The sequence below is a fragment of the Pseudorca crassidens genome, chromosome 16 (genome assembly GCF_039906515.1).
Source record: "Pseudorca crassidens isolate mPseCra1 chromosome 16, mPseCra1.hap1, whole genome shotgun sequence".
Classification (NCBI taxonomy): Eukaryota; Metazoa; Chordata; class Mammalia; order Artiodactyla; family Delphinidae; genus Pseudorca; species Pseudorca crassidens.
The window spans coordinates 34,828,652-34,854,157 of record NC_090311.1 but is presented as its reverse complement, the minus strand read 5'-3'; the positions used below and the strand labels follow the sequence as shown (position 1 = coordinate 34,854,157).

Sequence of the window (25,506 nt, the reverse complement as noted above, 5' to 3'; positions counted from 1 at the left end):
CTTCTGAATATGATAGAGTAACTTGAGGCAGACCATTACTAACATGAAGATCAACAAGAAAATCTAGGGGAAAATACCAACAAATTGTTTAAAAGCATTGGAAAGTTACTAAAACAACTAGATTTTATGGCTAAAATGAGCTAACACACTGCAGCTGTTTGTACCAGGATGTGTTTGCTGATTCTGGACAAGGGCAAGAAGCTGAAAATCTGAACTTTGCCTTGGAAGAAGACCAGTGGCATTGACAGAGGTATTGATGGCCTCAAGGAGCTGGAAAAAAAGAAAATTTAAGAGTTCAGACGTCAATATTCTGGTGAGAGGGTGTGCATAAAACTGAACCTGACACTCAGTTCATTTTCCACTCAGGATATTTGGCAAATTTCAAAGCTACAAAGGGCAGGAGGCTAAACAGCTTACCGCAAAAGCAAAGTGGAAATGTTGACAGTCTAGGGGTGCTGAGAAGACAAGGATTAGAGTTTAAAACCTGTCAGGAGGAGGAATCCTGCTGTATACACCAAACTCTCAGCCTCAGAGGGCCACAACTTAAGTGTAGGGGTGAAGGAAAGATAAAAAATCTTTAACATGACTGCAATCCTGCCTTCATTCAGCTCAATTCCTGAATGGATTAGGATGATTGGTCCTAACCCTATATGTCTAGCAGAGGAAAGGGTGAATACTCTCTGGAGAAAGATTGTACATCCAGTGAAATTCTCTTTCATCTATTTTTTCCATCTTTTCCTCTATTTTTAAAAAACTACAAATAATATCTATTTTCTTTTTGCACTCAATACTTGTCATTCAATCCAAAGTTACTAGGATGCCAAAAGACAAGACCACATGAATAAAAACCAAGAAGAAAATAGATAATATAATCAGACCCAAAGGAGACTTAGATATTAGAATTAGCAGACAATTATTTTAAAGTAACTATCAATATTTTCAAGAAAAATAGAGGAAAGGGTAGAAAAATAGATGAAAATATGGAGAAGTTCACAGGGAATTGGAAACTATCAAAAATAATTAAATGGAAATTTTAGAACTAAAAAAGATAATAACTGAAATTAAAAGCACAAGAATAGATTTAAAAGCAGGGTTCAACACAGCAAAAGAGAGGCTTAAGTGAACTAGTGAATAGAAAATATGTGAGTAAAGCCCAGAGAGAAAAATAATGGGAAATAGAGAAAAGAGGATGAAACACTGGGGCAGAGTAAAGGGGTATAACATAAGTGCAATCGGAGTCCCAGAAAGAGAAGAGATAGCAAACGAGACAGAAGAAATATTTAAAGAAATAATTAGCAGATGATTTTCTAACCCCTACCTAGACTCCTGGCTAGAAATTTACACCTAGTGAAACTATCTTTCAAAAATGAAAGCTGGGGCTTCCCTGGTGGCGCAGTGGTTGGGAGTCCGCCTGCTGATGCAGGGGACACGGATTCATGCCCCGGTCTGGGAAGATCCCACATGCCACGGAGCGGCTGGGCCCGTGAGCCATGGCCGCTGAGCCTGCGTGTCCAGAGCCTGTGCTCCGCAACGGGAGAGGCCACAACAGTGAGAGGCCCACGTACCGCAAAAAAAAAAAAAAAAAGAAAGAAAGAAAGAAAGCTAAAGATGTCTTCAACAAACAAAAAGAGGGAATTCTGCATCTGCACCAATAACTATACTAAAAGAAATACTAAAAGGGCTTTTCCCTAAGGCTGAAGGAAAAGTGATCCAAGATGGAAACACAGAAATACAAGAAGAGAAGGAAAACAGAGAAGGTAAGTAAATGGATATGGATAAATATAAAATAACTGAAGAAAACAATGATGACAACATCTCATGGGGTTTAAAATATATTTAGAATTAAAATGCAAAATAGCAATGCAAAAGGTGTTCGGATGGCAAAGTATTTTAAGGTCCTAGCTTTATTTTTTTTTAAAAATTGGTAAAAATAATAATGTGTGTTGTAATTATTAGGGTAACCAACAAAAGAACAGTAAACAAGTTAATAAACTGGAAAAAAATGGAATCATTAAAAAATAGATTAGGGAGTTCCCTGGTGGTCCAGTGGTTAGGACTCTGTGCTTCCACTGCAGGGGGCACGGGTTCGATCCCTGGTCAGGGAACTAAGATCCTGCAAGCCACTGGTGCAGCCAAAAAATAAATAAATTATAACCATTATAAATAAATAATAGATTAATCCAAAAGAAACCAAGAAATAAATGAAAAAGAACATAAAACAAGGGGGTCTAATAGAAAACAAATAATAAAATGGTAGACATAAACTCAACTTTATCCAAAATTGTATTAAATAGAAATGGACAAAATTACTAAAAGGCATATTGTGAATAAAGAGTTTTGAGAAGCAGTATAGTATAGAAGTGATGACCATGGACTCTTTAAGTCTGGGCTCCAATCTTAGCTTCAATACTTACTGACTAAATATTTGACATTGGCCAAGTCACAAATCTTGCCTGTGCCTCAGTTTCCTCATCTGTAAAATGAAACTAAGGAGAAAACCACCTGATAGAGCAGTTGTGAAAATTAAATGAGTTAATATATGTGTAAAGTACCCAGAACAATGTTTGGCATATAGTAACTGCTATATAAGCGTTAGCCATTGTTATTATTATTTAAGCCTCACAGCAACCCTGTAAATAATTAACTCATTTCACACAGAATTCAATTGAAGCTAGGATGGTAGTGCAACTTGCCCAAAATTACCCAGCAGGGGTGTTACTACAAAATTATAGAGATGTGTAAATGTCTCCAATAGTCACGCTCCATGATGTTTGTTCTGTTCATCACTATACACTCAATGCCAAGCACATAGTTAGTGTTCTAGAAATATTTTTTGGATGGGGAGTGACTCTTACTACTTACTATACCAAGCTCTTTCAGATACTCTCAGCCAGGAACACAGAATATTAATATTAGTACTAGCAGTCCTTATTTGAGAAAAGAATCTCAAAAATTGATATTCATCTTCAATAAGAAACACACTGTGAGAATGAATATTTGTGAGGAAACTTTTTACCACTGGGTATTAATTTTAGTAACAACTTACACTTATTTACCACCTATCATTGTTAAGTACTTCATCCGTATGACCTCATTTTATTCTCACAACCACTTCATGACGTTTGAATGTTATCCCCATTTTAAAGATAAGAACAATGACACCTGGAGATAAGTTGCCACTGAAACACTGGGCCTCAACCATTTAGGAAAGGCTGTACCAAGGGGACCTATGTGATGAAGTTCCAGTATTTCCTCTGTACAGCTTTGAGTTTCAGAAGTTGCACGTCCTCCACCTCCTGGTTGGAATCAGGGTGGGGGGGGGTAGTGAAGGCGGGGGAGGATTCCTTACTTCTCTGAGCCAATCATAGAGTCCCATTCACCTGTCCAAGGACTGGCTTATGCACAGGCATGTGCCTTAATTCTAGTCAGTGAAACATAGTGAGGGGAGGGGAGCCTTTGGTGGAGGGTGGGATGAACTCCTGGGAAACGTCTATTCACTCATAAAAAATGACACAAGAAAGATGGGCTGCTGCTTCTATTCAGTGGCGTTGTGTCTGCATATGATGCCTGGAAATTGTGGCAGCCTTCTTATAATTAGGAAGCAAGTCAGCACAGGCACAATCAAAAGTAATGAGGATGGGAGGACAAAAAATGAAAATAACCTGAGTTTAAAGCTACTAAATTAACCAACTTGGAAAACACCCTACCTTGGGACTCGAGATCACAAATTTTCTTTATTGTTTAAGCTCGTTGAGTCAGAGGATTATGTCCCTTGCAACCAAAGGCCTCCTCATTAACATACCACCATATAAAAAGATCAAAGAAGAGAAAAGGGAGTGGAAAGATTGGTAAAACTAAGAAGTCCGTGTTCAGCTTGTTTAGCAGGAGAGGATATGCGCAGGGGCAAGGGTGTTGGGAGAAGGGGTCGGGGGCCAGGCCGTACTGTCTCTGTAACTGTCAGCAAGTCTGAACTACTCTAGGCCTCCATTTCATCATCTGTAAAAAGAAGTGAGTGGACGGAATCCTCTGAACCACATATGACTTTCTCTGAGATGGAGAAGTTGAAGACACTTCAGTTCCCACAGCGTAAAGCAGGGGTCCTCAACTTTGATGCATATTGGAAACAGCTGAGAAGCTCTCAAAACTATCCAATACTCAGGCCACAACCCAGAATGACTACAAAAGAATCTGAGCGGGGTGGAGGGAGGCAGGCATCAGTCCTTATAAAGCTCTCTAGGTGATTCTGATATGTAGCCAAGGTTGAGGACCACTGGCTTAGAGGGATCCTATAAACCCAGTAGTGGGTGCCCACTCATTGGCAGAAAGAGGGACGGGTCCAGAGGCAGGAAATCAGCAAAACTGCATATAAGGTACTGCTCTGACTTTGGGATCCTTGCCCACAATCTAGAGGGTTTGTTTAGGCCACAACTCCCAGAAGCTGCTAAAACAAAACAAAAAAACAAAAAACCTCCGTGGGGAGCCTGGCGATGAAAGCTGAAAAGAAGGCTCTCTCTTTGGGGCCTGGAGGATCACCCAGACTTGGGCAGCTCTTTGGGACTCACAATGATGAAGATGCTCAGTCTGCTAACTGCACTAGGGATTTCCAGACCTTCAGTGTGGGGATAAACTAAAAGGAAAGCCATAAATCTAGAAGAGGGCCAAGTCCTTCCTTAAATAACTAAATTAAGCATTATTTCTCGGGAACAGAATATCATGCACCCCAAATTCAAGCCATTCTCTGTGTTAAACTTTAAAAGCAGTGTTGCTTCTGCTATGAGGTGAGGTATCAGGATGTGAAATAGAGTTGATTCTGTTCAATAGGAAACACTCAGGAACAGCTTGCTCTTTGACCAGGCTCTCCTCCTTCAGTTCACGTGCAGCCCAGGACAAGCCAGTGGTGGGTGGAGCTGGCATAGGTGACCAGCAAGAGCTGACCAGAGTCATGCCTGCCTGGCAATCACTCCCTCTTTAAGAAAGACAAATATCATATGATATCACTTATATGTGGAATCTAAAATAATTGTACAAGTGAACTTATTTACAAAACAGAAGTAGAGTCAGGGATGTAGAAAACAAACTTAGGGTTACCAGGGGGGACAGGGGTAGGGAGGGATAAATTGGGAGACTGGGATTGACATATACACACTACAATATATAAAATAGATAACCAATAAGGACTTACTGTATAGCACAGGGAACTCTACTCAATACTCTGTAATAACCTATAGGGAATAGAATCTTAAAAAAGAGTGCATATATGTATATGTATAACTGATTCACTTTGCTGTACTGCAGAAACTAACACAACATTGTAAATCAACTATACTCCAATAAAAAATATTTTTAATTTTAAAAAAAAGGAAGGGGGCAGCTAGGAAAGGAAGGTCTTCAGGGGAGACTTCAAGGAAGAAGTGGAAAGGAAAACACTAGGCAAAATGTCACTATCTACAAAAAAAAAAACTTTTATTTAAAAAAAGCAAAAGAATAAAAAATATTTTTAAAAAGAAAAAGGAGAAAACAATCACTGTCCGGCCTGGAAGTCACTGTTCCAGGCCAACTCAACCTGCCACGGGACCTTGAACAAGTCACTTTCCCTCTCTGAATCTGAGTTTATTTAATAAAGGCAGACATTTGCATCCCATGGTCTTCAAGGTCCCTGTCAGACCCATATTTAATTTTTCTCCAACCTGTGGGAAGAGGGCTCTCTTCACCCAACCATCAGCATGAACAGAGAGCCAGAGAACATTTCATGAGTAAGTTTCAGAGTAAATTTCAGAGTTAGTTTCATGAACTCCAGCGCCTACAGAAGTCAGGCAGACAGCACAGAAGAATGCAGCAGGGGTGACAAAACTAGCAAGTACCTCTGTACCATTTTTCTAGATTCCACATATATGCGTTAATATACCTATTTGCAGGGCAGGAATAGAGACATAGACATAGAGAACGAACATGTGGACACTGGGGGAGGGGAGAAAGGGAAGGGGGGACGAACTGGGAGATTAGAATTGACATATATACACTACCATGTGTAAAATAGATAACTAGCAGGAACATGCTATAAAGCACAGGCAGCTCAGCTCGGGGCTCTATGAAGACCTAGGTGGGATGGGGGTGGCGGTGGTGGGAGGGAGGTCCAAGAGGGAGGGGATATATGTATACATATAGCTGATTCACTTCACTATACAGCGGAAACTAACACAACATTGTAAACATTGTAAAGCAACATTGTAAAGCAATTATACTTTTATAAAGTATACTATTATAAAAAATACTATAATTTTTTTAAAATTATACTTTTAAAAAAGCAAATATAGCCCATCTATAAAGGAGGCAGCTGCTACTCAACTCCAGGTAACTGTCACCATGAGGAAAGACCTTGCAACTTTTTCAGAAGAAAGGAAATCTAGATTTTTTTTTTTTAATGTAGCCTGCTGATGGTCTGCTCTTGGAAATAAATTCTCTTTAAAAAAAAACAGAGAAAGAAACCAAAAAACAGTATCAAAAAAATAATCTGCAGCCAGATACAGCCTGTAGGCCTATAGTTTACAACTTCTGATCAAGAGGCTGTTGCGATATGATTAAATTTGTTTTTCATAATTGGGCCTTTCTAGGTCGGTCATTTATTCCCCCTTAAGTTACACTGTGCAGAAGACATTTTTGGCATTTTAGGCAAGAACTGAAACTACAACTTTGGTTCCTAGATCTGCTGCCTCATACCCCAAGGAGCTGAGCTCCCCCTCAGTCTGGGACTGATGCCCACTGCCCCTCCCTACACCCTCCATGCAGCTCCAAGCTTTGCCCCTGCAGGAGGGAGCCGGATCTCAGGAGGTAGAAGCCACTTCCCACACCATCCCTTCCCCCATTTCAAAGACTCTCGAGAGGTGGTCCCCAAGATAAACCTGACCCAGCAGAGAGTACACGTTATAGGCAGTCAGCACAGATGGGGACAGTCAGGGGGACAGTCCCAGCAGCTCAAGTCACTGCCCCTGGACCCCAGCCCCAATGGTCAGGAGGTGGAAATTCTCACTAATGAGACTGGGACCACATGAATACTTTCAGGTGGATCCAATTCCTGGTCCAAACTAACCCTGCTCAGTTGTTCTTAAAGAAAACAGGAGAATATCAGTTGATGGTTTCTTATTTAACTAACTGTGGCTTTGAGAAAGAAAACATACTCAGATCTTATATCAAACATTTTTATTTTTAAAGTGAGAAGTTCACAGAGGATAGCTATAGGAGAGTGAAATATTTAGAGCAGAAAAATTGTGGGTGCTAGCCAAACTTCAAATATTGTCATAGCAGAGTTATTCCACTAGTACGCTTCCAGCATGGCAGATCATGTGTTAAAATTAACTGCATTCTCGGAACACCTCAGTGGACGTGCACAATGATAGAAGCAAACATTCAGAGGCTCCTGTTCTGAAGATTTTACAGAATGGATTTAGGCACACTCCAAAACAAGTATATTACAACACACCCCAAACAATTCACATCCATTAAAAAAAAAAATGTTGACTTTAAAGATATTGGTAGGAAGACTCAAAATAACCAGAAGAATATAGGCAAGAAACAGAAATGGCTACTTTTATGTGCAAGGTACTGGATTCTTAAATTGAGAATCAGTGCCAATCCTCACTTCCAACATCACATCGAAAAAGTGTGGCAGAAAAATGAGTCACCTTCAATATGAAGGACGCGAGTTGTATACATTGACAACACTCTTGAAGATACAACAGTTTTGCAGGAGGAATGCCAGCGTACAGAGTGGGCCTTCTTAGGAGGCCAAACGCTCACAGGTTATCCGATGACCCTTCACACACTCGGGTTAAGCAACTACAACATTCTGGTTTAATCAAGGCACTGGCAAAGAGTGATCCTTGACATGACACAGAGTCCCTACAAGTTGTTGGCCAATGATGATGGCATGGGATTTTTGGTCAGGCAGCATCTATACTGAGAACCCAAGCATGGCACCTTGATCACAAGCAAGGTCGCTTATCCCATTAGGACTGCAAAGCCAGATTTGCCTCAGCTTTCCCCAAATCATGATTTTTGTTAAGTCACGTTTGAACAGAATCAATCTTGATTCCCCAGAATTATAATTCACTTTCCCCAGTACCACCCAACACTCCTAAAGTTTGTTTGGGTTTTTCTCTACAAGAATACATAGAATGGATGTTTTTCTCCCCTCTACAAATTACTTCCCTGGGAGAGAACTGTAAAACCAACTTAAAACCACAAAATAACCTTACATTTTCTCACCGACAGTTAAGTATCAGACCTCTCGCTCCTACTCTGACCTGAGCTGCAGAGCCCTTTGGGTATACTTTTCAGACATTCCTCATACCATTAACACAGCTTTCTGTCACCATCCACTGTCCTTCCTCAACCTTTTCTTGCCCAACGTGAAAGCCAGTGAATTGAGAGGGAAGGAGAAATGGGCATTGACAATGTATTACTTTTATAAAAATAGGGTTACCAGGCTGTTACTTGACCCTCCACAGCAAAATGGGGCAGCGTCATCCATATAGAACCCCACACTAAATTCTCAAGGGGCTATCTTTTTTGTAGCCAGGTCTCAAAAGTTCCAAGCTAAACCTACTGAAGGAAAGTAGCAATGCCTTCCTAATATTAAGCAACACAGACCTAGAATTACATGGGCAATAAGGTCAAGACCAGCCGCTAGGTTGCTTCATTCATCGGTAAGAGGACAAGTTCTCCATCCTCCCCCAGCTCTGCCATTCTGGGAAGAGCCCGCTGGCCAGCCTCGGGCTGCCGAAGACTGTCGACTCCAGCTCAGCCTTGGGGGACGCCTGGTGGAAGGTGCAGTCCTGGGCTGCCCTCTGCGTCTGCACTCCATCAGGTTTCCACTGCGCGTGGACAATTCTGTAATTCTGACCCTCATTGTTGTCCCAGAAGACCCGCCCGTTAGCATGGTATGAGATGCAGAACTCAATTTTCTCCTTCGTTGGGATGACGGAGGGTAGGTCAATGGCAAACGAGAAGGTGTCACTCTCGGAGCCACCATACACGTTTTTCATGTAGACACAGTCCACATCCGTGTAGCTCTGCCAGGTATCAAAAGTGATCCGGATCTGAACCTTCTTCTCAAAGCTCATGTTTTTCACCTTCACAGTCCCCATCACCGTTCGCTCCTGCAAAGAGCAGTTCTCCAGGCAGACAGAGTTCTTCTGGAAGTGGTTCCGAAAACTTAAGTAATCAGCTGAAGGTTGAGGGAAATCTAAAATCAAGTTTTTCTCCTCGTGGAGTTTTAAGCCTGAGGAGATATCGTTCAGGTCCAAGAGGTCAAACTGGAGATCCCACACTGGCTCTTCCGGAAGGTCCGAGAAGACGTGGATGGCAGTGAGGGAGAGGCCCTTGGAGTCCGCAAACACCACCCGCTTCTTGGCTTGGTTGTGTGAAGGCTTCCAGTCGTTCTGTGTTTTGGCTTCCTGTTTTATGTTGAGACACGGCTTCAGTGGCTTTAATTTGTTCACGAAATTTCTTCGTTGGAAGTCATCATAAGGGCCCAGGAAGCTCTTCAGAGGTGGGGAATGAGCCAGGCAGAGCCTCATAGCCACATCCACGGGCATGACCGAACTTGTCAAAGGCCGTGGATCTAAAACCTGGATCATTCTGGAATACAAAAAGAAGAGAGGTTATCATCTGCACCTGGAATGCACTTCGCATGGTCCCAAATATATCTGTACTATTTTTGTTAGCTAAGTTATAGCCAGCACAGTAAGTTTCAAGGAGGTGCTCTCATATGTAGTGAAGGAATACAGTATTAGGTGATGACAGCTGCATCTTATGTTTGGCTCTACCCTTGACTGGCTATAGGCCATGGGTTAAAACACTTGGGGTCTCAGTTTCTCCATCTGAGACATAAAAGATTTGGATGCGATCATCTCTAATACAGCTCTAAAACCATTTGGTCTGTTCTGGACCAGTGGTTCTCAAACCTGTCTGTTCACAATGGCCTAGGGAGTTGGTTTTCTTCCTTTTTCTTTAATGCTGAATCCTAGGACTTAGAGCCACTAATGCAGAACCTCTGCGAACGGGGACAAGGAGGTAAATATGTTCTTAAAGCTTCCCAGGTGATCTAATGACCAGATAGGTTCTAGAACCAAAGTGCTCCCTCAACTGCGTTCCCTCAACTGCTTTGATGATTTTGCTATTGAACTGATTACACTTCTCTGGAATAGTAATCCACTTGAAAAGAAAAAAACAGCAATAAAAATTCTCATGGAATGGTTTCGAGAGTGAGGGGCTAGAAAGAGTGAACCAGAGGATTATCTTTGCACTTTCATTATCATGCTCTTCATCATTTTACACAAATAACCCACTGAAGTGCAAGTCAGCAATTGGTGAACTTAAAAAAAAACTTTACCTAATCTGTGTTTCACAAAGAAAGACATCCATGTCAAGTCCACATTTAAGTGGAAAAAGTTGATGACCTGAAAATGGGGCTGTTTTCAACATATGCTATATATATGAACTTATAAATGTTGAAAAGTGTAATAGGAAGCACAACAAAAAGATAACAATTATCTCTGGGTGATAGGTGATCTATTTTTGCCTTTGTACTTTTTTGGTATTTTCTAATGTTTCGGCAATGGATATTTATAACCAGAAAGATAATAAAGCTATTTAAAATTTAAACATAACTATGCCCCGCAATACTAAATCAAGACGTATCCATCAAGAAGGATATTTTTTCTGGCCTTTAGCCCTGAGTACATTGCCAAGCTTAGGGACATTCTTCCCCTATCCTAGCCTTCAGATAAGAGGTGTGTGTATACTGTATGTGACATTTCTCAGTCTGGCTTTAGTAACTTTCTTCCCAGCAGCTCTAAGCACAAAGGCAAATGGTCATTATCATAGGATGGATAATAAAAGAACATTCAGAGAATTTACTTTATTAGATTTGGGATTTTTCTGGGAGACCTACAAACTTAGAACAAACAAATGAAAGAGAAAGTTATATTTGTGGCTCTAATAATAGTGAACAGGCAGGATTTTTAGAGAGGTCTGCTAAGTTATGTCTAGAGGAGCTATTTAAGTGGTTTTGCAGGGGGCGGGGGTGTTTGGGAGGTTTGTTTTGTATTTTCATATTTTGCACTTGTAGAAAGACAGTTTAAGGATACGGAGATTTCCCTGGAATTTAAGTCCTGCCCCAGAGTTTAAAAATAATCGTTTGCTCAAACTCTGAGACTGAGTTTTCTATGGCAAACCGTCATAAGAAGAACGGAAGAGGACCAAGGAATGCGAACATCGTCCTGTAGTTATTCCCAAAGCTAAACTACCCAACCAGCAATCTCAGAGTGCTATTCCCACGAGTTAAGCGGCCCGAGTCCTTGAGACATTTGTGCAGGACCAAGAGATACGGTCGGAATCCATGAGGGAATCAGAACTCAAGCTGACTCACGTTAAGACAGTTTCTGGTTTAAGATGCCGTTTACCAAAATCAGCTCTGCCTAAGAAGCACAGAGCAAATCTCCACACCTCCGAGGCCTCCCCGGTGCCAGATTCCAAGTCAGCAGCCAGTCAACCCGCCCTCCCCTGGGGTCTTCATGTGCGGTGATGACAGAAGGAAAACGCAGCCCAACCTCCCTGCAGCTGCGCGCTCCCTGTGCTCCGGGGCGGGGAATCTACAGGGAACCTACCTGGTGCAGCTCATTAGGCAGAGGGGCGGCGGGACTCCGCTGCCTGCGCGAGTTCGCACCCGGCTCCCAGCAGCCCCGGCTTGGCTGCAGCTCTGGCGGATTGCGGGTGCAGCGCCCGAGAGGCCGCTTATCTGCTCGGGACCACGTGAGGCGACGGCTGGGACCAATCGCCGAGCCGCGAGCTCGACGGCGCGACCAACCAGGTCTCAGCTGGGGCGCGAGCCCTCGCCCGGGACGTGACGGCGGTAACGCAAGACTCGCGGGGCTCTGGGGCCGCTCGGAGAACCCCGGCCAGCTGGTCTGAGTCGCGTTAACAGGAGCCCCGGGCGAGGCGCCGTGGAGGCAGCACCGTAGCGCAAGTAGCGGGTGCAGGCCAGGAGGGAATGCAGCAAACCTGCCCCAGGCCGGGCGCCAGCACAGCGGGGCTGCGGGGAAGGAGATGCCTTTCACTTCTAGAGGCTTCTGTATACAGTTAATCTGAGCGCAGAACGTTGCGGCTTGTTCCAAATGTGTGTGTGTGTGGATATAGATAGATATAGATATAGATGATATAGATACACACAAATATATTTCAAACATATATATTTGAAATGTTTATCTTGTTCACTGATCGGTGTATCGGCTCATGTTCTCCCTTTCCTTGCCCTGAGCAAGCAGAAGTTGGCTTTATATTTTGGGGTTAGGGTGAACCCACAAATGCACCACACAGTAGACTGCTTCTCTAACTAATGTTGTTAATAAATCATGTTAGCCCTGTTATAAGACAGTGAGAAGGCATTCACTTAAAAGGCACTTTGTATTTCGATCTATTCTTCAGTTTTTCTCCCTGGAAGAGAAAACTAAAGCCAGAAATGGCCTGTTTTGCTTGTGTGGCAGGTCAGCCACAGAGCCAGTGGTCAACCCAAATCCCTCGACCCGGTTCTGACGTCCTCTGGCAGTGATGCGAAAACCAAAATGTTAAAATATCACACTGTAAGTTTCATGATTCTCCCGGGCCAGTTACTCTCGCTGAGGTTTTGGAATTTTGTTCAGGTTGGGGAGGTTTTAGACCATCAGTTAAAACCATAAAATTAAATTTCTAAGTCTAGTATAAATTATTTTTATAAAACCCATGTCCTCGTTCTGCTCTCAACTTAGTTATCCGGTAGTCCATTAAAATGTACAAAATGTACAACGTAAAATGTACAAAAATCCCTGTGTCTTTTAAATCACTGTCAAACAGTGGAATTGTTAAAATGGTGTGATTAAAGAAAAAGAAACTCACGCTGAATATCACTGGGGAAGGTACGTAATGCTTGGGCTTGATTCTTTTAAAGGAAACATCCAACTAAGAGCAGATCTAGTCTCTCAGCCCAACCAAAAGTAGCTGAAGGGGCACAGTCTTTGGAGTTGACACTTTCAAATCTAGGCAAGTTCTAGCCTCAACTCCCTCACCTGTAAAATGGAGATAGTGAAGTTGTTCTTAGGATTAAATGATATTGTGCAGATGAGAAAACTCAGTGTAGTTTCTCAGTATGTGTTCAACTATCCTATGTTGAGCTAAGGAGTGTATATTACCAATTAAAGTTATGGCGAAACATAAAATAAGAAGAATAAATTGCGATCCCGTTTTAGGGGTAAGATGTGCACTCATAGAAAAGAGAATATGCTCAACCCAAATGTTAACAGTGCTTAATTTTGGACAGTGATATTATGAGTAATTAAAATTTTCTTTGTCATTGCTTCTCTGTATTTTTTACTTTTTCTGCAAAGTACATGGACTTTTTCTGTAACTGAGAAATCATCTTTAAATGACTTAAGACTTTCAGATTCAACTAACATGTATAGCCTACCTGCTAGGTGCCAAGAACTGTGTTGGAAGCTTTGACATGCTTACACCATCTACTCACGTCCTTTTGAGTTTGGGTTTCTTTCCATTCAAGCTACTTTCTCTTCTGCCCCCTGGTGCTGACTGATGCCATAAAAGCCACCTCTCCAAACTCCTTAAAATAGAAATCAGGGATACAGGGATCTCTGCAAAGAAGAGTCAACACTCAATAAACTTCTAAACTACATGACCCAGGCCTCCCACTTCTTTCCTCCTCCCAGATTTATTGAGATGTAATTGACATATGACATTATGTAGGTTTAGAGTGTACAAGGTATTGATCTGATATATTGCAAAATGATGCTATGTTATGTTACCACCATAACACTAGCTAAAGCCTCCATCAAGTCACATAATTACCATTTCCTTTTTATGGTAAGAACATTGAAGATATATTCTCTTAGCAACTTTCAAGTGTATAATAATACAGTATTATTAACCATGTGGTACATTAGATGCCTAGAAGTTTATACTCTTTGACCATCTCCCCATTTTCCCCACACCCCCAACCCCTGGTAACCACCATTCTACCCTCTGTTTCTATGAGTTCAGCTTTTTTAGATTCCATATATATGTGAGATCATATGGGATTTGTTTTTCTCTGCCTGACTTATTTCACCTAGCAGAATCAGGCCCCTCATTTCTATGTCCTTCCTGGCTTTTACTGCCCTTCATCATGGGATGAGAGGGACTGGAATGGAATCAGTGTTCTTAGTCATGGTGGATTAGGAATTGTGGGGAGTTTTCTTCTTATTTGTAGGTTTCCTCCAACTGTTGTTTAACAGCATCCAAACATTGCTTTGTCCTACCCATCTTAATAATAAATCTATTGATGAGAGCTTCTTGATCTGTGCCGTGTTTCTAGCCATGCCAGGGGTTGCAAGGACTCATAAGCCAGAGCCCCTTGACCTTGAGAATGCTACAATCTTTATTATAGGAAACCAAATTTAAACTCATGAAATACCCAGGGAACATTTTAAGGTGCTGCAAAGCAAGGAGCTGATGATGTGTGACTTATACAAATGGGTCTCTTCCAGCATCTGTCCAACACGTTACCAGACATGCCCTTGTGGGAAAAACACCCTGGGGGCAGGGAGTCCCAGGTTGTCAACTCATTTTCTCCAACCTAGCCCTTTTTTTCAGTGCCCAATCAAGAAAGGGCTTGAATATTCAACTCTACAGTTATTAATATTAAAATGTCAGTACTCAGTAGTAACAGAATGAACCTTATAACTGATCTTTAAGCCCTGCCCTGTAGAAATAGTGAGGTTGAGAACTGCTCGTTTTGATGAAAAGAACTGAGATTTCTATTTCTGAAATAAAGAAAGGAGCCAGTTCACATGTCTCCAGGAATAGTAAGCTCTCTCTTACACTAACTCCTTCTGCCTTCTTTAGCCACATTGGATGGGAACACCAATATTAGGTGAAGGAGAGTAATTTTTAAAAAAAACAAAGACACTTACATAAGCTTACTTTGGCCAGGCGCTGTTTTAAGCACTTTACAAATAAATATTAACTCATGTAATATTTATAAGAATCCAAGTAGGTCAAAACCATGATGTTTATCCACATTTCAAGATGAGGAAACTGAGGAGGTCTGGGAGTTTAAGTAACTTGTCCAAGATCATATAGCTAGTAGATGGCAAGATCAGGTTTCAAAACCTTCTAGAGTCCACGCTCCAAGTGTATGAGTTGCTCTGAAAAGAACAAGCACCACACTGGTACCCACCAAGACCATAAGAGCTTCAGAAAGGGGAGGGCTCCCTGAGGAATGCATATGAAAGCTTTAAGGAGGAAGTGAGACTTGGGAATTGGCAAGAATTTACCTATGGCGGAGTATCATCTTTAGGGCATTGAGATGATAAGAATCCAGCTGTATGGCTCAACCAACGAGAGAGAAAATGAGATCACAATTGAAATGGTACCAGCAGCCCACCATTCTATTCAAAGAACATATTCCCAGAGGATAAGAGAAGGAATTAAAAGTGTTGCTGAGTAGACTATACTATTGGCCATTCTGGTTGCACTGAAAGAATTTTCAGTATCATTTTCACTGCCTGGATTTTTTTAGTTTAAAAAAAATCTACTTTTTTTTTTTTTTTTTTTTTGCGGTACGTGGGCCTCTCACTGTTGTGGCCTCTCCCATTGCAGAGCACAAGGTCCGGACGCACAGGCTCAGCGGCCATGGCTCACGGGCCCAGCCGCTCCGCAGCATGTGGGATCTTCCCGGACCGGGGCACGAACCCGTGTCCCCTGCCTCGGCAGGCGGACTCTCAACCACTGCACCACCAGAGAAGCCCAAAATCTCTACTTTTAAAACATCCCTGTAAGAGAACAATCTGGGTGCAGTTGTGAATGCACAGTTGTTGCTACCAAGAGTAAGTGGTTAAAGAAAGTGCAAGACACTACCTGAGGCATGTAGAGTATCTCAGGTGAGGTGAAGAGGAAGGAGAAGGGAGGGGGAACAAAAAAGGATGATACACTTAACCTCTAATAATCTATTGGGAAGATGGACACAGAGGTTAAAAGACCAGTAACCATACCAGGTTGGCTGAGTGGCAAATGGGTCGTGTGAACATAATGCACCTTTGCTATATGTGCTTCAGGACGTTAGAGAAAGGAGAGGCCTCCAGGGGCCAGGATGGCCAATGAGGACCAGGATATGCAGGGTAACAGCAAGGAGAGTGGTTTGCTAGAGGTGAGGATTCAGGCTGGGGGAATAGCAGGGAAGGATCAAAGGAGAGAGACCCTTTAAGTTTATATATTTTTTAAATTCCCTGGACTATCTTGAACAAAATTAGAGATCTGAGTGATACAAAAGGAAATTAGCAAAGAATTAAATAATAATCTGACTGGAGGGGTGAAACCATTCTCTAACATTGCTAGTTACATCTTCAAGTTTCTGCAGTTTCTCCATATTCATTGAAGGATTAGGGTGAAGAAAAGTAGAAGTTAGAAAGGACCTATGAAGAAAACTTTAAACCACTATAGAAGGGCTTTTTTTTAAAAAGGTTTTAATGTGAATATTATGGAGGATGTGAGAGGGAATAAACAGGAACTACCCAAAATGTACTAAAGTTCATATGAAACATCAGCATAGGAAAAATCAAATTGGGAAGAAGGAATATTTTGAAAAAGAATAATGAGGATGTACTAGCCCTATCAGAGTAAAATTTATTATAAATTTAGAGTGTTTTAAAAAATTAGTATTCGTGTATGAATAAAGAGTCAGATCAGTGAGATTAGAGTCCATGCATAGACCTTCTTACATAAGAGAATTTATTTTATGATACAGGTGGGCATGTCTAATAATGGAAGAGGAAAAAATGGTTTATTCAATAAATGGGCAACTGGCTGTCCATTGGGTGGGGGGGTGGAATGGAGAGATGTGTACAGGAAACTGTTTTCAATTCATGCCTCTGTGGAGAGGGATGAAGGTGCTTTGATGACATGGCAACGTACACCAACGGGCACCTCCACAGGGAATTCTGCAAGGGTACTGCTGGTTCAACATGCTCTGGGCACTGTAATTTTTGTGACTTGGAGAGTTTTCTTTTTAACTCGGGGCTATGGGAAAGAGAAAAAGTATTGGGACAATCAGTGAATCCAGTCAGTAAGAGAGAAATGACACAACAAACACTCTAAAATTCTGTCCTTCTCCAACTCCAGTTCCTTCTCCCTGGAGAAGACCCTTCCTGGGCATGGCTGACTGCGTTTGTCATGCCGGGTGGGTCTGATGCTCTGTGCTTGTTCTCATGGCTCTGTCTGGGCCAAGATACCCTCCTTTAGTGTCAGTCCCATATTTTGCTAAATCTTAGCATCCTGAATCATTGTGAATTTGCATTCTGATTCTTTGTTACAAACTTAAAGCCTGTGAGACGCAGGTTCTTTCTAACCACTCTACTCAGCAGGCTAATTTGTCTAAAGACAGGTATTTTTCTGCTGTGTAAACTGGCTTTTGGACTCCGCTGCCAACTATGGCTATTAGAGGAGTTTTGGCAGAAGGAATCCAAACTGAATACAGATCCCTCATTTATAAGGTACCACACTTCCTTTCTTATGTGACAAAATTAAACTTCTCTACCCATCCACTCCCCACGCACACACACAAACACATCACATCACCACCCCCCCCCCCAGCTCTGGATATAACTATTCATGACTACTTGTTCCAATAGATGTTTAAAACTCTTCAGACCCTTCTTTTAAGCTATGCTATAGTATCTCCCTGAACCATGGAGAGAAAAAGCAAATTCAGTCTAAGACACGGACGGCTTTGTGTCTATCAGAGAACTCTTTCTGTTTACTTGCTACATGCCCTCTCTGACTTGGTGGAAAGTTCCAACTGGGGGAAGTTGGGGAAGGTGAATAATTTTCCACATCCTACTGAGACAACTCGTTTCACTAGGGCTTTAATATTTGTCTGAAGTATAATAAATCCTCTAGAATACCAACCACAGCTTTAAAAACTCATTTCAAAGCCAACTTTCTCCAATCCTTGTTTTACTCTCTATTAGTAAGGTATTAATATTTTTTAACTGAACAACAGTGAAACTTTTAAGTCACTCAGTAAAATCGGCAATTATTTGAGATCACCAATAGGAGGACAAAACACTTAAAAATTCCCTCATTTCTCCTGTCAAAAAACCACCTCCTGTAGTTGAAAGTAATAATGTTGGGCAAAAAAGCATTAGGTCTTGCTTTCCTGCAGAGAGAATTGAGCTCTGGTTGTCACTGAGGTTTTGGAGCCCAGACAATTAGTGATTAAAAGGGAAGATTTTTCTTTCAGAAGAAGTGACAGAAAAAAAGAAAATTAAGATTATTAAGAACAAACTACATATTCAACACTCTTTTAGGTGCTTTCATATATTTTATGATATAATCACTGGCTACAGTATTGATACAATGTAATGCTTTTTTTTTTTTAAGAATAAGCACTTTATTTATTTATCTATTTAGCCATGCCACACAGCTTGCAGATCTTAGTTCCCTGACCAGGGATCAAACCCGTGTCCCCTGCACAGAGTCCTAACCACTGGACCTCCAGGGAATTCCCTATAATGCATCTTTTAAATTAAGTGTTATTAAAGAGAAAAACAGAAGACTATAGCTTAAAAGAGGACAAAAGATGATTGCTTCCCTCCTGCCCCACCCCCATATCCAAAGTTTTGACACTATTTATGGAATTAGTCTTCTCTATGGTTGATTTTGGAAGAGGTTCTTATTTTGCAAACTACACACAGAAATGCCAGATTTGATTGGTAAAGATCACAGGGACAGCAGTTGAGCAGTAACATTTTGCATGTGAGTAATCCTTTCAACTTTTTAAATGCCTTCACATCCTTTATTTCATTTAATCTTCATCAAAACCCTGTGAAGCCAATCTTATTATTATTCCATCTAACAGAAGGGGAAACTGAGACTCAGGAAGACTGAATGACTACAGTAGGGTTCACAGCTGTCAAGTGATGGAGGCAGGCTTCAGTGCCAAGATTTAACCTTATCTGAGTCTTGAGGACATGGGGAGGGGGAAGGGTAAGCTGGGACAAAGTGAGAGAGTGGCATGGACATACGTCCACTACCAAATGTAAAACAGATAGCTCTTAGGAAGCAGCCGCATAGCACAGGGAGATCAGCTCGGTGCTTTGTGACCACCTAGAGGGGTGGGATAGGGAGGGTGGGAGGGAGACGCAAGAGTGAGGGGATATGGGGATATATGTATATGTATAGCTGATTCACTTTGTTATAAAGCAGAAACTAACACACCATTGTAAAGCAATTATACTCCAATAAAGATGTTTAAATAAATAAATAAATAATGTTGCAATGACCATAGGGGTGTATATGTCTTTTTGTATTCGTGTTTTTGTTTTCTTTGGAAAAACCCAGAAGTGGAATTGCTGGATTGTATGATATGATAGTTCTATTTTTAATGTTTCAAGGAACCTGTATACTGTTTTCCATACTGGCTGCACGAATTTATATTCCACCAACAGTGCACAAGTGTTCTCTTTTCTCCACATTCTCACCAACACCTAATCACTTAAGTGATTATCTTTTCTTCTGCAATGTTTAACCTGTTGTTAATCCATATAGTGAATTTTTCATTTCAGATGTCATATTTTTCATCTCTAGAAGTTCCATTTGTTGGAGTTTGGTTTGTTTGGTTTTGTTCTTTGTATCTTCAATTTCTCTCCTCACTGTCTTCATGTTTTCCTTTAAATACTTGAACATAATTATAGTAGCTGTTTTAACATCTTAGTCTGCTAATTTTATCATCTCTATCATTTCTGGATCTATTTCTCTTGACCTTTTTTTTTCCTGGTTACAGGTCACAGTTTCCTTCTTCTTGGCATGCCTAGTGGTTTTTTATTGGATGCTGAATGCTATAATTTTAAGTTTCAAGTGACTAGATTTCACGGCTGTCTTTTAAAGAGTGTCAGACTTTGTTCTGGTAAGCAGAATGTCATGTTCTAAAGTCATACAGTTTGTAAGCTTTTGTGAATTGTCTTATCACTCTACATAATGCTCTTGAAATTCATCCATATTGTTGCGTGTATCAGTAGCTTGGTTTTTCTTATTGCAGAATAGTATTCCACTGTATGGGTGTACCACAATCTGTTTATCCATTCACCAGTGGATGGACTTTTAGACTTTTTATTTCCAGTTTTGTGCTACTACAAATAAATATGCTATAAAAGTTTAGGTACAGGGGCTTCCCTGGTGGCGCAGTGGTTGAGAGTCCGCCTGCCGATGCAGGGACACGGGTTTGTGCCCTGGTCCGGGAAGATCCCACATGCCGCGGAGCGGCTGGGCCCGTGCGCCATGGCCGCTGAGCCTGCGCGTCCGGAGCCTGTGCTCCGCAACGGGAGAGGCCACAGCAGTGAGAGGCTCGCATATCGCAAAAAAAAAAAAAAAAATTTAGGTACAGGCCTTTGTGTGGACAAATGCTTTCAGTCCCTTGAGTAAATTTCTAAGTGTGAAATTGCTGAATCATCTGATAAATGTATGTTTAAGTCTATAAAACTGCCAAACTGTTTTCCAAAGTTGCTGTACTACTTTTTATTCCCACCAGGAAGATTTGAGAGCTCCGGCTGCTCCACATCTTTGCCAGAATTTGTATTGTCATTGTGTTCTTTGACTTCTTATTATTGAGCTGAAAGAGTTATTTATATATTCTGGATACAACTACTTTATTAGATATATAGTTTGCAAATATTCTTCCTCCCAGTGTGCACCTTGCTTTTCATTTTCTTAATGTTGTCTTTCAAAGGGCAGAAGTTTTTTATTTTGACAAAACCCATTTTATCAATTTTTTTCTTTCATGGTTCATGTTTTTTATGTCCTATGTAAGAAATCTTTACTTAACCCAAGATTATAATGATTTCCTCCTATGTTTCTATGTTTTCTTCCAGAAGTTTTATAGCTTTAGCTCTTAAATTTTTGTGTCTATAATCCATTTAGGTTTGATTTCTTTGTAGGTGTGAGGTGAGAGTCAAGTTGTCGTTATTCTTGTTACTCTTTTGTTTTTGTTTTCACATACAGACTTCCAATTGCTCCAGCCCCATTTATTTAAAAAGCAATCTTTCTCCATTGAATTTCCTTTGCACCTTTGTCAAAATTCAGTTGATCATTAGGGTCTATTTCCGGAGTTTCTATTCTGTTCCATTATTCAATAAGACTATTCTCCTGCCATTATCACACTTTCTTGATTATTATGACTTTATGTTAAGTCTGAAATCAGGTAGTGTGAGTCATCAACTTTGTTCTTATCTTTCAAATGTATGTGCTAAAGTATAATTTAAATTTTTCCATGTATATTCATAAATTGAACTACAGAGCATTCTGTGCTACATTTTGTAGATTTTAATATTAAAGTTATATTTGTTTCATAATATTAATTGAGGAACTTTCCATACTTATCTAGGGTCTGAAATAATTTGATTAACATACAAATTAACTCTTCTTTGAAGCTCAGAGGAATTCAGTTATAAAACAATTAAGTAGGTTTTTTGTTTGTTTGTTTGTTTGTTTGGGGTTTTTTTGCGGTACGCAGGTCTCTCACTGTTGTGGTCTCTCCCGTTGCGGAGCACAGGCTCCGGACGCACAGGCTCAGCAGCCATGGATCACGGGCCCAGCCGCTCCGCGGCATGTGGGATCTTCCCGGACCGGGGCACGAACCCGTGTCCCCTGCATCGTCAGGTGGACTCTCAACCACTGCGCCACCAGGGAAGCCCTAAGTAGGTTTTTTTTTTCTTAAAGGGAAAGTTTAACAATCTTTTCCAACTCTCCTATTATTTTTGGTTTTCAATCTCTTCTTGCACCAATTTTGCTCATTTATATTTTGCCAGAAAATTATTCATATTGTTACATGTCCAAGATCAGACAGCTAATTATAGCAGAGCCAGGATTTGAACCTAAGATGTCAGGCTCCAGAGTCCCTGCATCAACCACTAGATATCAGGAAATACTGATACATAGTGACCTTTAAATTCAGGAAATAATTTGATAAAGTCTTTCATGATATCCTTGTGAACAAGACAAAGAAACCTGAGCTACAAAACTGCTGACCAACATTACCCAAAGAAAGTCCATCGTTAGCTCTCTTCTTTAAACCCATTAAGAAAGAAAATAATAAAGGGCTTAACATAGAGATCCAAAGACATGGATGAGAACATAAAATGTAATTCCTGAACTTGCAAATGATGCAAAGTACATCTGATAACTTAATGGAAAAACAGAACTCAAGGGACTTTCCTGGTGGTCCAGTGGTTAAGAATCTGCCTTCCAATGCAGGGGACTCAGGTTCAATCCCTGGTCGCGGAACTAAGATCCCACATGCCGCAGGGCAACTAAGCCTGCACGCTGCAACTTCTGAGCCCGTGCCACAACTAGAGAGAAGCCCATGCGCCACAACAAAGATCCCGCATGCTGCAACTAAGACCAAACACAGCCAAAAATAAAAATAAATTAATTAAATTAATATTTTAAAAAAAACTCAGAAAACCTTCCCCACTGCAACCCAGTCAATCAAACAAGTGTCAGCTGAACAGATTATAGGCCCCACAAGAGCAAAGGCCAAATGTGTTTTATTCATCCATGTAAACAGAGCTCCCAGCAGAATTGTAGCTGCTTAGTAAATATTTTTTAACATTTATTGTAAGAAAAATATATACATTACTGATCTTCGACAACTGCACAAGTTTAGACTGAAGATGACATGGTTAAACATTGAGACAAGTGGAAAATACAAATTTTGGTTTGTCACGAGTTCAGTATAAATCAATAGTGTGATGGTGCAGATTTGGCATCAGAAAACTTAAGACTAGATCTTAAGGTAGGGTAAGTCACTCAAACTCACAGCAAAATAAAGCTAATAATAATCTAAAAGATTGTTTTGAGGGTAAGATCATTCACACGAAATTTGTTTTGCAAACTACAAATGTCCATTATTAAGTACGTATTATTGTTATTAGATTATAAATCCCAACATTAAGCTAAGAAGCACTTTGAGCTTATCTGTAATTTCTCAGTTTTGGGGGGGTTGAAGATTAAGAGAGGGTAGATATGAAGTCCCTAGCAAGATGTCTGAAGCATATTAAACATTTAATAAATCTTAGCATAAATGGATTATCCTTTCATATACAGGAGGCTGTATATATAAGTATATATGTAATCATTTATACACATATATTTACATATATGGATGGATATATATCAAAATGTACAGAGGTTTCCCTAGTTATCCCCCAGTCACTATTCTAGATACTGGAGAGACAATGAAGAATTAGATGAACAAAATACTGCTCTCAATTTTTTGTGATTTACTTCTTTCTATCTTCTCTCCCATGTACAATAATCACTTTTTAATTACAGAAGAAAAACCAAACTATAAAGACAATAAAAATATAATGGTTGCCAGGGATATGGGGGAAGAGGAGGGGGATGAACTGCTGGAGCACAGAGGGTTTTTAGGGCAGTGAATTATATTATCATTTGGCAAAACCTATAGAAAGTACCACACAAAGATTGAACCGTAATGTAAACTGTAGATTTTAGTTACTAATAATACATCAATATTGGTTCATCAATTTTTGCAAATGTACAACATCAATGCAAGATGTTAACAATAAAGGAAACTGAGAAGGGAAGAGTATGGGAACACCATACTTTCTGCACAATTTTTCTGTAAACCTAAAACTGCCCCCAAAAGTAAAGTCTGTTAGTTAAAAACAAAAAATCTCTAAAAAAGAGAAGAAAAGAAAAAGAAAAACTAATGAAAGCTCTGGTTTGCTTAAGTGAACACTTTCCAAATACTAAATTGCAATTGCATTACTATTCCTGGCAGCAAACAACTAATGGCCTTTTATCCTTTTATGGCAAGAAATCTTCAGCTGCATCTCCCTTTTGGCCCCAAGTCTACTGAACTATAACAATAAAATGCCTGGTCATATATAGAAAAACCTCCGGGTTACCAATTTTTTTTTTATTATATGTGCTTTTATATTTGCTGATTACAAGCAATTAGTGGTTGCTTGGCAATGAAGTTTGGGGCTGTCTTCCAGGTAGAGGTGAGTTGTCTAAATAAAGCACCTCATTGTCTTACATTTCTCCAAAGAAGATATACAGACTGCCAACAAACACATGAAAGAATGCTCAACATCATTAATCATTAGAGAAATGCAAATCAAAACTACAATGAGATATCATCTCACACCAGTCAGAATGGCCATCATCAAAAAATCTAGAAACAATAAATGCTGGAGAGTGTGTGGAGAAAAGGGAACACTCTTGCACTGCTGCTGGGAATGTGAATTGGTACAGCCACCATGGAGAACAGTATGGAGGATCCTTAAAAAACTAAAAATAGAACTACCATATGACCCAGCAATCCCACTACTGGGCAAATACCTTGAGAAAACCATAATTCAAAAAGAGTCATGTACCAAAATGTTCATTGCAGCTCTATTTACAATACCCAGGACATGGAAGCAACCTAAGTGTCCATCATCGGGTGAATGGATAAAGAAGATGTGGCACATATGTACAATGGAATATTACTCAGCCATAAAAAGAAACGAAATTGAGCTATTTGTAATGAGGTGGATGGACCTAGAGTCTGTCATACAGAGTGAAGTAAGTCAGAAAGAGAAAGACAAATACTGTATGCTAACACATATATATGGAATTTAAGGGAAAAAAAGTCATGAAGAACATAGGGGTAAGACAGGAATAAAGACACAGACCTACTAGAGAATGGACTTGAGGATATGGGGAGGGGGAAGGGTAAGCTGTGACAAAGCGAGAGAGTGGCATGGACATATATGCACTACCAAACGTAAAATAGATAGCTAGTGGGAAGCAGCCGCATGGCACAGGGAGATCAGCTCGGAGCTTTGTGACCACCTAGAGGGGATAGGGAGGGAGGGAGGGAGGGAGACGCAAGAGGGAAGAGATATGGGAACATATGTATATGTATAACTGATTCACTTTGTTATAAAGCAGAAAGTAACACACCATTGTAAAGCAATTATACTCCAATAAAGATGTAAAAATAAACCCAATAATCACAATAAAAAAATAATAAAATAAAATAAATAAAGCACCTCATTGTCTTCAGTGCTGGGTTTCCAAAGCCACCCCAGCATAACCACAGTTATGGAATTCTTCTTGGATTGAGTGACATTCACATCTGGCTCATCTCTTTTCATATTCATTCATTCAACACATATTTAACGAGTATCTATGGTGCGGGTCACCATGCTAGGTTCTGGAGGTAGAGTGGAGAATAAAGTGTACAATGTCCCTGTCCTCAAGGAGCTTGCATTCTAGTGGGGAGGAGGAAGGACAAGCAGTTAAATATAATTTTTCAGGGAATTCCCTGGTGGTCCAGTGGTTAGGACTTGGTGCTCTCACTGTGAAGGGCCCAGGTTCGATCCCGGGTCAGGGAACTAAAATCCCACAAGCTGCACC

At 40.6% G+C, this 25,506-nt stretch overlaps 1 protein-coding gene across 1 annotated transcript; it reads right to left on the bottom strand.

The window, feature by feature from the left end:
* Positions 1–7,182: 7,182 nt before the first annotated feature.
* PPP1R3C (protein phosphatase 1 regulatory subunit 3C) lies at positions 7,183–11,825 on the bottom strand. Its single transcript, XM_067710018.1, has 2 exons — positions 11,667–11,825; positions 7,183–9,636 (listed from the first exon to the last, which is right to left on the bottom strand). The coding sequence occupies exons 1-2, from the start codon at positions 11,678–11,680 to the stop codon at positions 8,697–8,699; spliced, it is 954 nt and encodes a 317-aa protein (XP_067566119.1). The 5' UTR covers positions 11,681–11,825; the 3' UTR covers positions 7,183–8,696.
* Positions 11,826–25,506: the final 13,681 nt, after the last annotated feature.